Below are 16519 nucleotides of genomic sequence, written 5' to 3' on the forward strand. Positions count from 1 at the left end.
GATGATTTCGAGCCGAGATGATATAAATTCTTGTATCCATCCAATACGATATTCTTCTGATCTGTCTTCTTACCGAGATGCCACGCCACTGCTGCTTGCAGATATATCCAAGATGAAATTATTATGATAGCCACTTTCAACAACATCACGATATAGGAATTCTATTGACAATAAGCAAAAATTGCCATTCATCTACTGGAGAGATTCTTCAATAATGAGCCTTGAAGAACAGTGCTCAAATATAAACGTTTGAAAATGCATTAATAAATAATGGAGGCGAGGCGAATTCTCTACTGAGAAACAATGTTTAAGTGTTGCGCAGCGAGTCTGGACAGTAATACCACGTTTGCTTAATGATCGACTGTAATTTGAACAATTGATGTATAGCGTAAAGTGTGGTGTGATGCGCGAAATGATTTCAAATTACAAAATGGCTTTTGCTATGCTGATACAAAATAGGCATTACGGATTAATTTTGCTAAAATGAAATATAATTAGATTTAAGTCGTGTCACTAACATTAGGAATGCACACGTATGGGTGTAATAAAATCGAATGGAGAAGCAAAGAAGAAGTATTAAGTCTTTCTGACCTTATAGAGAGTTTCAATGGATATCGTTAGCAAGAATTTGCTATTACTACCGTTCTAAGAAGTATAAATTTAAAAGACGCTTCATCAAAGTGAAATGATCAAGAGATAATTGTCCATTATATCATTAGATTAAAAAGTCGAATTTGTTTGACGTCAAGGTCATTTCTAACAAGTAATGCACTGAAACAAATTTCTAAAACTCATCTAAGTCGAGGCCGTCAACTCTATTGCCTTGCTTTCAGAAAGATTTGTGGACATACTTCCCATATTTAAACACTCTAGCGATAATGAAGCTCATTTTCTAAAGGAGGGAAGTTAAATGGTGGAATACGCTTAAAGAGAGAGGTACTAATAATTGATGATCTTATTAGACGATTTAGGCATTTACCTTTTTGGTGTTTGCTGTTATTAATCAGACTGGCTGTATCTGGCATTTCCTGTGTTTTGTGGAAAATACAAGGCGATACGTTGTAGGCTTGACACCTTCACTTTGCATACTACTTTACCTTAATATGACAATTGTTCAAATCATGGTGCGAGGATGGCTATGGTGCATATGAGAATTTCGTGATCTTAAGGAAAGGTTTCTGAACACTGCTTCCTGTAACCCTTACGTTAAGGTCTTTAAGGAAAAAATGTAGAAAACTTAAGCGCCTCCGACAACGGGGGGTCTTCAATTTGCTCTTGGTCCCCCAATTTCCAACTTGCGTCGGAGCCCTTGATCTTTGATTTAAAGTATCTAAAATTTGAACCATGCCAGCTTGAGCTCCCTGGGAATTCTTTAGAGGAGAGCTCAGTCACCACTGCTAGCTTTTTAATCCAGAGCAGACGGAAAAATAGTATTTTTCCCACAGTCACAATGAAAAGTCAAACAGCAAATCAAAATATGGTATGATGGTAAACAAGCCCCGAGGCATACCAGGCCCCGAGGCACACCAGGCCCCGAGGCACACCAAGCCCAGAGTCGCATCAGGCCCAGAGTCGCACCAAGCCCAGAGTCGCACCAAGCCCCGAGGCACACCAAGCCCAGAGTCGCACCAGGCCCCGAGGCACACCAAGCCCAGAGGCACACCAGGCCTCGAGGCACACCAAGCCCAGAGTCGCACCAGGCCCCGAGGCACACCAAGCCCAGAGTCGCACCAAGCCCAGAGTCGCACCAAGCCCAGAGTCGCACCAGGCCCCGAGGCACACCAAGCCCAGAGTCGCACCAGGCCCCGAGGCACACCAAGCCCAGAGTCGCACCAAGCCCAGAGTCGCACCAAGCCCAGAGTCGCACCAAGCCCAGAGTCGCACCAAGCCCAGAGTCGCACCAAGCCCAGAGTCGCACCAGGCCCCGAGGCACACCAAGCCCAGAGGCACACCAGACCCCGAGGCACACCAAGCCCAGAGTCACACCAGGCCCCGAGGCACACCAAACCCAGAGTCGCACCAAGCCCAGAGTCGCACCAAGCCCAGAGTCGCACCAAGCCCAGAGTCGCACCAAGCCCAGAGTCGCACCAAGCCCAGAGTCGCACCAAGCCCAGAGTCGCACCAAGCCCAGAGTCGCACCAAGCCCAGAGTCGCACCAAGCCCAGAGTCGCACCAAGCCCAGAGTCGCACCAAGCCCAGAGTCGCACCAAGCCCAGAGTCGCACCAAGCCCAGAGTCGCACCAAGCCCAGAGTCGCACCAAGCCCAGAGTCGCACCAAGCCCAGAGTCGCACCAAGCCCAGAGTCGCACCAAGCCCAGAGTCGCACCAAGTCCAGAGTCGCACCAAGCCCAGAGTCGCACCAAGCCCAGAGTCGCACCAAGCCCAGAGTCGCACCAAGCCCAGAGTCGCACCAAGCCCAGAGTCGCACCAAGCCCAGAGTCGCACCAAGCCCAGAGTCGCACCAAGCCCAGAGTCGCACCAAGCCCAGAGTCGCACCAAGCCCAGAGTCGCACCAAGCCCAGAGTCGCACCAGGCCCCGAGGCACACCAAGCCCAGAGTCGCACCAAGCCCAGAGGCAGACCCAAGTAACCCCTTTCTACTTGAATCAATAACCCTAAGACGTGCTCAATATGTTTCATATGGATTTAAAAATGCATATACTTTTCTTTATTTACTTAAAGTTTATTTTCGAAAGCATTGTTAAATTCTCCCAGTAAACATATGATCTATAATAATCACGCTATTAAGAGTCATATTTTGAATTGAGATTTGCTTACGGGCCTAGAGGCAATCGCTCCCATGGCCCCCGGCGGTTAGTTCTGTGTACACCATGTGTATACTGTACAGTATCATGAAATCTTGGTTATTTCCAAAGCAGTTGAAGAGGCAGTTGGTGATGTCTTTATATGTGTAAAGCGTTTTGCATTTGGTTTGGGTTGAATAGTCGTTTCTTTTCCTTTGACGGCTTTAGGGGGTGAATTGTGTCGCTTTTAAAGAGACTTAAGTGGAAATCTTCAGATCGAGTTAATGTGAGATTAGAACTCCTGGCCATATTTCTTATTTGAAGAATTGTGCTAATAGGCTGGTAATGAAAGAAGTGTTCATAGATTGGTAAGAAAAAATGAGGAATTTCTTACCAGCTATTATTTTTATAAGGAAATAAGCACCGATGTCAATCATCGCAAACACTGATTTCAGTTCGTAAGAATTCTATTATCTAGAATTGATTTGGCAAGAAGTTGGCTGGCAAGTTACAGAAAGCCGCAAATTGTGAAGTGTGAAATGCCAACATGACCTCGAACGTAAAAATTACACACACTGTAATTCTACATAGTAGCGTGAAAAATACATGTGGTGTAATTTGTAGATAACTCCCTATTGAAATTGCATATATTTGAAAAAGAGGCTACCAGTTAAAGGTTACAGGCCATTTTGTTCTGCGGCCATTGTTGAATATCGAAACAAAATGGATTTTAGCTTGTGTCTTTCGGATCATTCAGAGGGAGAGAATGAATGTGGCGAAGATGCGCAAAATAACGGTAAGTGAGAGCCATCACTAGATGTGAAGCCAAATATCTAACTTCTCGTGAATTTATTCAAAGTGTCAGGCAAATGCTAAGTATAAACGCTATTATAGCGCTACGCTCTGGAGGCCAGATTTCCGTAGTCTGTTGCTTTTAGAGGTTGCCTGTTACTTTGCGCGTAGGAATTTTATGAAATGTAGCAATAAAAGAATAATGGGTTCGTTTTTAGAAAACAAGAAAAGTTTAAGGCGTACTCCTGCTCTCCTCTTGCGGACACTGGTGTGTAGGGCACGTGTTAACATGGGATGTAAGCACGTGCTTTCAGAGGGGGGCGATGAAAATGGGACACCATTTTCTATTAAAAGGGCATGTTCAAGAGGTACTTTTTTGAATAATAAAGAGGACACATTTCAAATGAACAGGGACTGAAGAGCCCGGTTAGGACAATCCTATTAGCCTCTTCTCATGTACGTTAAGGAGTTTTTTTGACTACATTAACATCCATGAAATTAAACCTCTGGATTTTTCATGTTCGCCACTAAGTAGTCACATTTCACTAAAATAGCAGCAAAAAATTTGAGACTGGAAAAAGTGAAAGGGCACATGCCCTCTGTCCCCTGTCTCCTACCCTGCCCTAAGCCACTGGGCCAGGGGAGCCACTGGACCACTGGTAACTTTGTTTTGCCTGTGGTTTAAGTTCCATATGATGCCAAAATATGTTTCAGGGTAGAAGTCTGAGCCAGGCCCAGTGATGTACCAGCCAGGGAGTGTGAAGGATATGACACCCCTTACTCTGTACTTCAACTTCTGTTAGGTAGAAATTCAAGCTTTGCCAATGCTAGGTAATATTTAAATCAGGAAGACAATGGAGTCCTTGAATCATATTCAAAAGTTTTGGTAATTGTTTCATTGGATAGGAAGCATAAAATATTTTAAATAGTTGATGCTCCATCTATTGCATAGATGCAAGATTTTTCAGTTTGATATCGAGAGTAAAAAACCCCCCTCAAGCTGTAAGTTTCTGTAAGTTTTCTGTAAGTTTAATTTGTTTTACTGTGGTATTATATATTGTAAGTATTTAATTAAAAAATCACCCTGAGGTATCTTATGAGGTATTTTCTTTTTCCTGGAGGTAACAATGTTTCTTTTCATCAGTGTCATCCTTTTTTAATAAGGCATGTTTCTTTAAAGAGATTTTGCAATATTGCCTTGTGCACCTATCTTAACATCTATAATTGAAATGAAGAAGAGTGCTCTCAACTCAAGAGTGATGCAGCTGTTTTGATTATAATCAAGAAAAATGGTAAAATAATTGATTTTAGTTTAAAAATTGTTATCTCCTTCAGGTCCTCAGACAAGTGGAGCAATTACTAAGGTACCATATGTTCTCATACTGTGTAGTATCCTGTATTTTATCAAGTGTTTCTATATCAGCTGCTTCTTTAATAAAACTGTGAAGCAGACATAGATTAATAACTGTTTTATCTCATATAATTGAACCTGTGCAACAGCAATGATTAAATCAGTTTCCAGAATTATTGCACATCTTTCTGTTTGTGATTAATTCAATATTTAAATCTTTCTGTAATGGCATCATTTTGTTTACAATTTGTTAGCCAAAGTGTCAGCAAAGTTTTTTAAGCTATTCAGATGCAATATTGTTTGTATTTTAATTGACTCCATAATTTTTTAGAAGCAAAAAAGCATCAACTGGGGTGACTTTGATTGTGTTGACTAGAAGCTTATCTGTTGTAAAAACTTAGCTATAAAAACAACAATTAGATACAAAAAATGTACAGAGAATTCTAATATATTTATTTCTTAAACCCTTTTGTTTTCCAATGAGGCAATAGGCTAGCAGTCACAAGGTATTCAAAGAACATCCTGAATACATCCCATACTTGACAAGTCTCCTGCATCCTGCTGGAGCCTCCAGCATTTCAAGCTTGTCTCCAGTCAAGCTCTGCAACAGCAAAACCTAAAAAAATCTCCAGCATTCTGTGTTTTTCAAAAATTCAAATTTACTTTTACATTTTGAGTATTGTCAAGTGTTTTTTCATGCAACCAATAGAGTTGCCTTTCGTATGTTTAGATGTCTCACGGGCTTGCGACCTGCAGTTCTAATCTCCCTTTGTCCCCTGCTACTTTTCTGTATTGAGTGCCATGGAAATATTTTAAGCTTCTCCATAGCTACACACTCAAATCTCCAGCCTTTTATTCTCTGAAACTTGGCAACTATGCATCCTCCTTTGATTTTTGACAGACCCTAATGTCAGTCACAGGAGGTAACTGTGAGGCTAAACAAAGAATTTTGAAAGTGAATGTATTCAGAATTTTTCTTTTATATCTTGTCACTTGTGTTTTGGGAACCGAATGCTGCTGAGACATTTGCAAGTTTCAAAGTATTGTCAACACAGCTAATTAGAACAAAAACAATGGTCCCCTTTTAAAAAACATGGGGGGTTTTAGTAGATATTCAGGGTTGTAAATTTAGATGACAAAAGACATTTTTCTTTCGAATTTTATTAGCAATCAGGGCTTTTCTGCTTGCCCTGTCTGGTTATTTTTACTTCTAGTGCCTTATCCAGCCATTGCTCCAGCTACTAAGCAGTCAGGGTGTCTAGATAGAAGGCTCAGCTTTGCGGCAGGATCTTATCTGAATACCTTCAGCAGAAAAATCTGTGCCACTTCTTAGAAAGGTTTTGGGCCCTGCTGGGTTCTTTGGTACAGGCCCCTGGCTGTTCCTGGCTGATAACCTTTTATATCCCTGCCACAAAGCATTTTTTCATAAGGAAAAGGTACATAATGCAAGCAAGATCTAGTTTTCTTGCAAGTCGATTCCTAGACAACTAGGATATTCAGAAAGTAAACCCCTTTAAGTATGGTATCGTATATAGATCTAAAGCATATCACAAACATAAATTAGTCTGACTTAGAGTAAAGTTTTTTGCTATTTTTGTTGGAATGCAGATAAGGTGAAGTAATCTATCAAAGCTATTTAGATATCATTTTAAAAGCACATTTCGAGAATCAGAGGGTATGGTATTGAGGGTTTTATGCCTTGTGTGTTTGATTCTATTGAGTAGATTTTTTGTACCTTGAATACGTATTTAATATTGTTTCAAGCTGCTCTTGATTAGATGTTTATAATGAGCATCCTTTAATAGGTTTTTACTTTTACTTCTCACAAACAGTTAGGTGAATCCTTTCACCCCCTTCTTTGATTTGGAAATTGCTAGATAAAATTATTTTGTTATTTTGACTTCTTTGCTTCATAGATAAATAACTAGCTTACAGATATATTTATATGATGAATGTAAATAATGGATGTAAAGTTATTTCAAAGATGGAAAGTGAATATGTTAAGATAATGTTAAAACTTTCGGTCTGTAATTTTCCTGAAGGCTTGTACACATTGTGGAGCTTCAATGCCAATCGCCGTCAAAGAATGTTCCAGCTGCAAGTCTTTAATACAAGCAAAGCCAAAGAAACAGCCACAGAAGATAAAATCTAAAAACACCTCAAGATTGAGGGGTTACATTAAAAAATATGTAAGTACTATTTACACTGTGTACAAAAGTGTGGAAATGGTGGTTAAAAAATGGTGGCAAACAGTGGCCAATGGCTTAATCCTGCAAATTTCCAAAACCAATTTAGCAAGTGTATTGGGCCTAAAAACGATAGTTTTTTGCGCAAAAAGCGATTCTTTATCTGACGGGGTTTCAGTTGAAACAAAATTAAATGATTTTTTTCCTGTTTTAAGGAAAGGTCACTGCTGAAGTATTTGGTAAGGATAACATTGTAAGTGTAAATAGAGACCACCTCAAGCTTTACTTCGATGACAAAAGTATTTCTTGTGAGATTGTTTTAGCATGAATAAAGTAGCTCTATATTTGACAAAATAGACTGTGGATTTTCTCTTAGTTGCTTTGCCCACCATTATACCCAAGTAAATATTAAAGAAAATTATTTATACCTTATCAAATAATGCTTTTGTGAATAATTGTACCTTACTAAATAATAATGTCTAAATAACATAAATTCAAGCTGTCTATGTTATTTAGACAGCAAACTCTTGTATCACCAAATGTCTGCTTCAAAAAGTGTTCTTCTGGCATCAACCTCTATAATTTGCAGGCACATCTCCGCTAAAAGTATCTTTCCTAATAATTTCAATGTCAGAACAAACGTGAAAAAATGCAGATTTAAATTTCAACGCAGTGTACTGTGCTTCTTCAAATCTACCTACATTTCATCATATAATTGTGTCTGAATCTTTGATTATTCTTTCCAGAAGTTCCCTGAAGTACTGATTCAAAGGTTTCCCAAGATTTCTTCTCAAACCGTAGAATAATACCTCAAATTCATTTTTATTAAAAAGCCAATGAGTTGGAATATTATTTTTCTGCCAACGTCTTTAGTCACGAAAGTACCTTTACCTGGTTAGTCTGTTTTAGAAGTTTGCTGCTTTGAGCCGCCATATTTATTACAGTTTCCATATTTTTGTACTACTGTATTTGTATGCTCGTTTATTTTCTGACATTAGCAATATAAATGTCTGCATGTAATCCACATCAAAGTTTACTAACAAAGTAATATACTGTATACTTGTATCAGGAAGCTCTATTTCAGTTGTTCAGAAAAAATCAATAATGGATTTGTGAAGAAACCTTTAACACTCAACCCAAAATGATATAAACATTGTACAATCATTGCTTAACATTCTTGTTTATCATTTTGCGTTTAAGTTTATAAAATGTATCAAACTACCTTGTTTTGTTTTTGTTTTCTAAAACCCTTTCCTTTTTGGTTCCTTTTTGTCATTAACTTTCACTACCAAAAACGAAGAAACTTTTTTATTTGAAATACCTTTGTCCCTGAATTAAATGGTGTAGGAAATTTATATGAATTTATATGGCTTGAATAATGATGAAACAAATATACTGAATTCTGTTCATTTTACATTACTACATTCCTTTCGTTAATAGCTAATTTATTTAAATTGAGGTCATTGTAGTGTTTTGATGAACTGAATAATTGTTTGTGCGATTTTTCATTCATCCTCAAACAATTTGTATGAAAAATATTTTTGCTATCTCAGTCATTTACTTATTTGAAAGAATTTTAAATTGCCCCACATAATTATTAAGAATTAGAATCTTAAACACCCCCACAGAGTTTGGTATGGTAGATCGTATGTGTATGTATGCTATGAATATATTCCCTGTCATAATTGTATTAGAATATTTTCGTTATTACTATTTTCGTTCTTGCGATTGTGATCAACAGACTCTATTTTTTCGTTTTCTCAGGCAGATACTTTGCGAGAAAATGTTGGCTCACATGTAATTGTTTTGTATGCATCAACGCACACGAGACTGTCAAAAAGTGGCACTGAGACCAAGGTGTACAACATAAACACTTATGCCACAGAAGGGTTTGCAAGGAGATTTATTGGTGAAGGAGGAAGAAGTGATAGGCCAGAAGCTGGAAAAAAAGTCATTAGCCTCCTGGAAGTGATGCTAAAAAACGGTAGACCAGATAAATGATAAGTTTCGCAGAATTATTAAGCAACATTGTCTGTGTTGACTTGGTATATAAAAAGAGTATTTTTTCAAGGGAGATTTTTCTTTTTTGTTTAGAGCTGTTACTACTGGGCTCATTCTTAAGATTTATTTAACGATCTTCACACTAAGTTTCATGCTGGGATCAACTCGCAACAAACAAATTTTGATACTGAAATTTTTCTATCGTTACAACTACACATAAGACAGCTACTTACTTAAATCGTGTTAGAAAGTAAAAAGATCTTGAAAGGTTGGTCTCTAGCAAGCAGATTTATAACTGACAGACGATATTCAAAATTCTCCTTATATGGTTTTGATATCGTTCCCATGCGGCGTTTGGTAGCAACAATTATATCTGGTATAACATAATTGTCGAGCATTTGTTTGAACGAATTATATTTTTTTTATCATTCAAGAGAGTGCCTCTGAACCACAACCTGACATTTGTGTAACGAATGAACACTCCGGACTTTTGGAAGAAGATGCGGTGGAGCCATCCTTCCAAAAGGTAGCAGGAGACGCAAAGATGGAAGACGTGGTCCAACAGGAAGTCGAGTATGAAGTCGAAAATGAATTCCGAGTTCATGCGGAAGATGAAGCCAGAAATGAGGACGAAAATCCTGCAATAGGGCTTCAAAGGGAATTTCAATGGGTAGCTGAACGTAACCCTCCCTTGGCTCCAAGTACCCTGTATACAAAGCCTCCTCTAAAAAGGAAACTTGAAAAAGGCTCGTCATGTTCAGTTAATTTTTCATATACATGTGTAACACTGCGTATTGTTTCCATGTACAATTATATTGATTCGACATCATGTAATTGTAAAAAATCTGTTGTGTTTGAGGGGTGATAGAAAATGCCCTGAGCACTGTTCAATGTATATGCCACTTAGGTAGATATCTGACCTGAGGTGCTTTATTCCCAGGTTTCTCGTGACCTACCACAACCTTAAAAGACGTTTGATAAAATAGCATTTGATGATATCTTACGAACATTTATCGAATCATGTGACACAAAATCGTTGTCAATTTGTCTGGGAAATGTGCATAAATAGTGCATGCATTTGCTAAATTACAATTAGCTCCATGATTGCAATTCTTTTTTTGATTCCATGTCGTCAGGAAAAAAAATTTCCTAAAGAAACCCTGCATGCTTGTTGCTATTTCTCATTGAATAGTTTAAAACAGGTTGCCTTAATGTATAAGTGATTTTCATTCTTGTTGAAGCTTAAAAGGTAACTTATATGAAGGAAACCACTTAACGGAATTTTGTAAATATGTTCTCGCATTTTAGACAGTTTAACTTAAAATCTCTTTTAAAATGCACTAAAAGAACTCCATGCTTGATACCCGAGATATATTTATAATTTTCAAAACCTCTTCGCCTGTAGATGAAGCAGATCGTCTTTGGAAAAAATATAAAGAAAGTCGTGCTTATATATATTGGCCGACCTTTTCCGGAAATAGCAAGAAAGACATGTGGGGAGGCAAGTTCTGGGAGTGCACATTTGGCAAGGAAACGCAAAAAACAGTGGAAGTACTTTACAGTGGCAATTATGAAGATGATTCCGGTGCAAAAAAGTATGAAGCTTTGGGACAGTGTAATGTCATTGTATCGAAGCATAGCCTGTTAAAGGACTGGACAATCAAGTTGGCATAGGAAGAATATAGGCCTATACCTTTTTTATCAGAATCAACACATTGAATTCAGGCTGGCTGTTCTTAATTTGTCAAAACTTTTAGGCTGCATTGTTTTTAATTTTTTCTTTAATTGTTAGGTTTTAAGCAGTGAAATCACTAGCTATTGTGCCCAAGGGGAGTATTCAGGCCCCATTTGCCATCAACATGAAGTGAAAACAAGTCAATTCCGTCAGCCATAATTTCGATAAGATAATCACTAGATTTTCGGATGGATTTTGACAGGCAATGCAAAAATAAAAAAGCGTATGCAAACAAACTTTTTTAAAAACTTTTATTTTTTTCTTAATTTAATTCTGGGGTTCATGTTCTTATGAACATGTTCTTATAAAAAAAGTGTTATTGGCAAATAACCTTTTTGCCTAATCCGTATGCATACCAACGTAGGTTTTACATTAAATTGTAACAAAGAAAATTGTCTTTGTCCTAACGATGTCTATAAAAGTGCTGTCATATAGTGGTGTGTTATGCCATCTGGGGAGATTATTTATTGTGTTTCTTGCTCTCTCATGTATGGACCAAAAAAGCAGACATGATAACTTATGACACTGTTCCCTAAGATATAAAAATGTGTCTCCCCATTTTGAATTATTCAGCAGAATTGAAACAGATTCTTTGATGTTTTCGTGTTCTTTAAGTTTAATTTGTTTAATCGAAAAAGCGTGCGATGGATGATCAGTTTTACCACCATGTGCGTTGAGTTTCTGCCTTATGTAATTTGTCTATGCATCTGAAGTCTTACGTTCTTGGTGAATAAAACATATTTATATCAACTTTTTTCCTCTTCTTCTTTTGAATCGATGGCGTGTTACTTTCAAGCATATAAAACCACATCGTCCACGATTATGAGATCGTATCATTTAACAATGCATGTTGTAATAAAATCGCTAAAGCTGACAGAGCTCAGTTATCAGTCTCTGTAATTTCGATTCAGGCTGTCGGTTTGGAGAAAAAAGACGATTCAAAATAAGACCCTGGAATAAGCCTAGTCGTATATCCTTTAAAAATAGTATTGGTTTCATCTTCAGTTTATTACCAGGAGACACCCATAGATTGTCAGACTTCATTCACATCGCCAAAATCACTGTGAGTTCGTCAATGACGCTTTTAAGTCGCTTCAAGCTAGGCCTCTGATTCTCTGAATTGCAAACGCATTCTTGTGAGAATCTTCGCACGCATTGTGAGACATTGGAAATGGCAGCATCAGCTACCCTGATGTGCCACATCATAGTGTATCCCATACAGAATAAGTCACTGCTTGTTGAAAGTTGAGTTTCCCCAGACTTTACTTCATTTGGCAAGCAGCACAAATCTCCAAACCGGTTAAGCATTCGCACACCATTAACTTTGTAACCATCATCCCCATAGCTTGCATTGCTGAAGCCGCAAAGTGATATCTTGCCTGAATATCTCTCAATCAAAACATTGCTGGGATTGATATTGTTGTGTAAAATTTTTCTTTCCTGCAAATAAGCAACTGCTTGCATGAATGAAACTGCAAATTGGCCCAATTCCTCTCTCGAATCAAAAATGTAATTGGACAATCGAACATGTGTCCCCTTGTATGATGACATGACAAGCTTTGGGGTTAGCCCGTTAACAACACCAAAAGCATGAGGAACAGAGGGATGGCTGCTTAAAAGCATCAAAATATGATATTCCTTCAAAGCTGCTGAAAATGGTGCCCCTTTGAAAGCTTTGATGGCACAGGTCATGCTCTTGAACTCTCCTTCGTATACATTGGCATTTGGCCCTTTACCGATCAACATGCCAATTCTTAGCTCGTCTTCACCTATTAAACTTACTCCTTGTTGCAACAAGGCAATGTTAGACTGAATCCGACTATCTAATGTTGCCATTGAAAGTAAATTATAGCCTCTAAAATTGACTGCCTTGTCGACGGTTTCTAGAAGTTCTCTAGATCGCAATCCCATTCCATAGTTTATTTTTATTTCTTGGGAATTGTTTATATTCTTAAGCTTTTTGTTTTGATGCTTCTCTAGTCTGAGAAGCTCCCCAAGCCTTCCTATTTCGTTGTCATATTTTTCTTTTGTTTTTTTGCAAGTTTTGTCTTTGCACCTTCCCTAAAATCAAAATTTCAGGATCAATTAGAAAGAGTTGAAGTGTTGATGCATACTGTCGCAATGTTAGTGTTGCTCACCTGATGCTGCAACTATTTTTGTTTAATACTTTAAGATATATGCAATCTTGTGAACTTGGATAAATTCAAAATTTTTTGCTGATGGGAATGATTTGATAATTTTTAGATAAACGGGGACGGTTTTGCATAAAATCGCATTTTTTTATTTATTTTTAATTTTATTTTATTTAAAAATGCAGGTTAATCATATGTCAGCTTCAAGTTGACTGATGTGGACTTCTGTTGACTGGATCTAACAAAACTATGAAAATGACCTAACTATGAAAGATTTTATGTAACAAAACTACAAAAAGTTACATTAAACAAAACTTCATTCTGTTTGATAGTTTCTGTTGGTCTGACTTTGGAGAACCTGCTTATTCACAAGATATAATTACAATAGACTGAATTAATCCAAAATTTTCAAACTGACAGAATGTTTTGATACCTAAATCTATCAGTTTGGTTATGAGAAAATCTTAATCACCATAAAACATTATTTGGAAAAAGCCATAAATCAGCAGGTTTAAGATGTTGTGCAAAGACTAATATAAAAAATGATGAAAGGTGATGTAAACTTTACTGCAATATCAACCAATACTTTATTTTAAAGGTGAGAAAAATCATTAGGATGCAATATTGTGTTGTAATAATTGAAGTGCATTAACATTTTCCACAAGATTAACAGAAGAAAAATGTTCTGCCTGCATGTTGTATTGTATCTTATTGTCTATATATATCACAAATCTTGAAAATACTTTAATTTGTGGCAAACTTACTGATGATGGCAGACTGTGTGCCATTTCTTGGTCATCTTCAGGGCGCCAAAGCCCAGCAGCATCTAGTTCAGCTTGTAGATCACTGGCAGAGGAAGAGCATTGGCTTGTTATTTCATCATGATCTTCATTCACTGGCTGCTGAGGACTAGGCATTGCTGGCTCTGTGATGAAATCATTTTCATCTTGCTTGGCAGAATTCATCCTTTCTTTATTACGCTTTCTTCTCCTGTATTCACATTTTTTCTTTGATTTGTAATTGCTCCTCATAGGCTCCATCTTTGTCTTCTAATATATTCCCCTGTAATCTTGCTATTTCTTTAATTTCTAGTTTGTAAGCGATGGAAAAATAATATGCATGATCTGCAGTTGAGAAGCTTTTAAATTTCAAGCTAAAAGTAACAACAAGTAAAAACATGATCTGCTCGTGTACGAGACAACAAGTAAAAACATGATCTGCTCACAGGCCTTTTCCTAAGAAAGAGACTATGCGACAGGCCTAGCACTTGTGTGATTTCTCTTACATGAGCGATCACTCTAAAAATGATAATAATAAAATAATCAACAATGCTAAAAGTATCCATCACGTTTACAAAAACCATACAATCCTATTTAAGGTACTTTGGTGTCAGATAACATCAAATGAAAATTAATTGTAATCTTTAATGCACTACAAAAAAGTTTAGATACCCAATATAAAAGTGCTTCATTTATAAATTTCTGCAAATATCATACAGGCCCTGGGCCCACTGGTTTCTGACATAAACTCATTATCTTTGTCAAAGTTGAAAATTGAGAATCCAGGCACACTGCAGTTCGTGTGTAAAATGGTTGTTTGCTATGTATGGTTGAAATGGTTAATGTAAAATTGTTTAAAACAAAGAATGAATTTGACTTTGGGTATTGTGTAGTGGGAGAAAAATGTGTCAATTACTAATCATTGCCACTTTTCAGAGTTCGTCCTGCTCTTGGGCAAAACGATGGAACATTTGAGGGATTAGTGGAAAAGTCACAATTTGGTTCAGTGGCAATTTTGCTGGGTGCACTGGAAAATCAGCATTTGTTTACTAATAAGCTTAATCCCTTTTGTCTATGAACAATAGGGATTAATTTTGTAAGAAGCTAATTTCCTAAAATCTTGCCTAATGATCACAAAATGTTGTACCAAACCTTTTAGAAACGCTTTCACTGACCAGGTGATGTTTGTATTGCTAATGAAGTTCAAATACTGTTGTTGACTTGTTGTTAACTCAGCTTACTTATGTTTCCTGTATTATAATATACTGACTTTTTTATTGTCTATGTCACTTGCTTGGGTCACAAAAGATGACTGGAAATGTGTTTATTGATGTAACTATTACTCCTCACAATTTAACGTTTTGCGCAAGCCAACAAATGATCACGGTTTGGTTTGCGCGAGTGCCAACGTAATCCCAAGTGACAGTGCACATCAAACGAAAGGGCCTATTCTCATCACATAAACAGGAAAGCGTATACAAATTATTCCCTTTAAAGCTTCTTACATGCTACTGATTTTTAGCAAGAAAAGATAAAAACACTATTCAAAGGAAAACAGTAGACTGAGGTTATAAAGTGGGCTTAAACCTTGCAAAATTGCAAAGGCAGGGCGATGTCATACTGTACTCCCTCAGGAGAAAAATATTCAAATCACAACGATTTTATGGTGATTAAATAGATGTCAACTTACATGACGACCTTATGCCAATACCATAAGGTAAAAATCTTCCTTATCTCAATTCCTTTAGCTCCCGTACCTCGCGTTTTTTATTCTAATAAAATATTTATAAGTTTCCGCAGTGAGTTCAGTAGGAAACACGGTGAGGCCGCCAGTCGTGAACAAAAACTACTCAATTCCCTCTTCCCGCCAACTCTGTTATGTCGTTGTAGTTGCTTTCCCCGGCCACAGAGCCACCGCTACCTCGAATTTTCTGTCTATCTCCATTATTCTCCAACCAAATTGATGTAAGCAGGGCCCGCACCACCCGGGGTGGCGGGGTGTCCATGCCCCCCCCAAATTTTTTACGAAGCAAATAGTTTTAAAGCTGCAATAAAATGGGTCAAAAGCCTTGGCCCCTACATTTTTAGCTTTGGCCCCCCACTTTCAAATTTATGGCGCGAGCCCTGGTAAGGGTTTCTCAACAAGCCACTATTTAGATCATTCGGAATCTCGACTTTTTTCATTTCCCCTAGTTTTGATAGATCAGCTTATCTAGGAAAGTCATTCCCTAAAATACAGTGGTACCGTGATATTTCCCGGCGGGGCCGTGTCAAAAAATTACCTTATTGTGGTCTTTGAAATAGATGAAGCCCTGTATAAAAAGTGCTGTTTTAACGGCCCCAAACCCGAAGAAGTCAATAAAGAAAGTTTATATTATAATAACCATAAGGTCAAACTAAGAAGTAGAAGAACCTGTACCCTGGGTACCAAAGCTTCTAAAGAATCGAGTCAAACAGTCAAATATCAAAAATCAAACAGAAACAACAGAAAGAGGTTGAATAAAAAGATAAGACATAGAGTGGAAAAACGGAGAAAGAAGAAAAGGAGTAGAAAATACCACCTGGTTACAGCCTCGATCCCAGACAGAGAGTGATTGTGGTTGAAGATGGTATAGAAAATAACTTCATCGAATATCATGGTTGCTAACAGAAAAGGACAAATATGACATTTATATTATTCTACAAAATATTAGTCATTATTTTAAAGAGAAGGATTTAACGAGCCAAGAAGCTTGACTTTAAAAAAGTTTGATTATGGAAACTATTTACGATTTGACTTTGCAAATCAATGCGCAAGCTT

General features: G+C 37.6%; 2 protein-coding genes across 3 annotated transcripts; one reads left to right on the forward strand and one right to left on the reverse strand.

Annotated features, from left to right (window-relative positions):
* The first annotated feature begins 3298 nt into the window (after positions 1-3298).
* On the forward strand, positions 3299-10747 carry LOC135683590 (uncharacterized). 2 transcript variants are annotated; one of them, XM_065198891.1, is made up of 6 exons: positions 3299-3539; positions 4871-4899; positions 6929-7075; positions 8837-9056; positions 9508-9819; positions 10479-10747. In XM_065198891.1, the coding sequence occupies exons 1-6, from the start codon at positions 3467-3469 to the stop codon at positions 10745-10747; spliced, it is 1050 nt and encodes a 349-aa protein (XP_065054963.1). In that variant the 5' UTR covers positions 3299-3466. The 2 variants fall into 2 exon arrangements, with proteins under 2 accessions (XP_065054963.1, XP_065054964.1); XM_065198892.1 differs by lacking the exon at positions 6929-7075.
* Positions 10748-11852: 1105 nt separating this feature from the next.
* Positions 11853-15806, reverse strand: LOC135683589 (putative serine/threonine-protein kinase DDB_G0282895). The gene is made up of 3 exons (XM_089112741.1): positions 15410-15806; positions 13705-14028; positions 11853-12869 (listed from the first exon to the last, which is right to left on the reverse strand). The coding sequence occupies exons 2-3, from the start codon at positions 13978-13980 to the stop codon at positions 11853-11855; spliced, it is 1293 nt and encodes a 430-aa protein (XP_088968867.1). The 5' UTR covers positions 13981-14028; positions 15410-15806.
* Between the last annotated feature and the right edge of the window lie 713 nt (positions 15807-16519).

Source organism: Rhopilema esculentum, chromosome 15, assembly GCF_057945365.1.
Source record: "Rhopilema esculentum isolate cy_ngs chromosome 15, ASM5794536v1, whole genome shotgun sequence".
NCBI lineage: Eukaryota > Metazoa > Cnidaria > Scyphozoa > Rhizostomeae > Rhizostomatidae > Rhopilema > Rhopilema esculentum.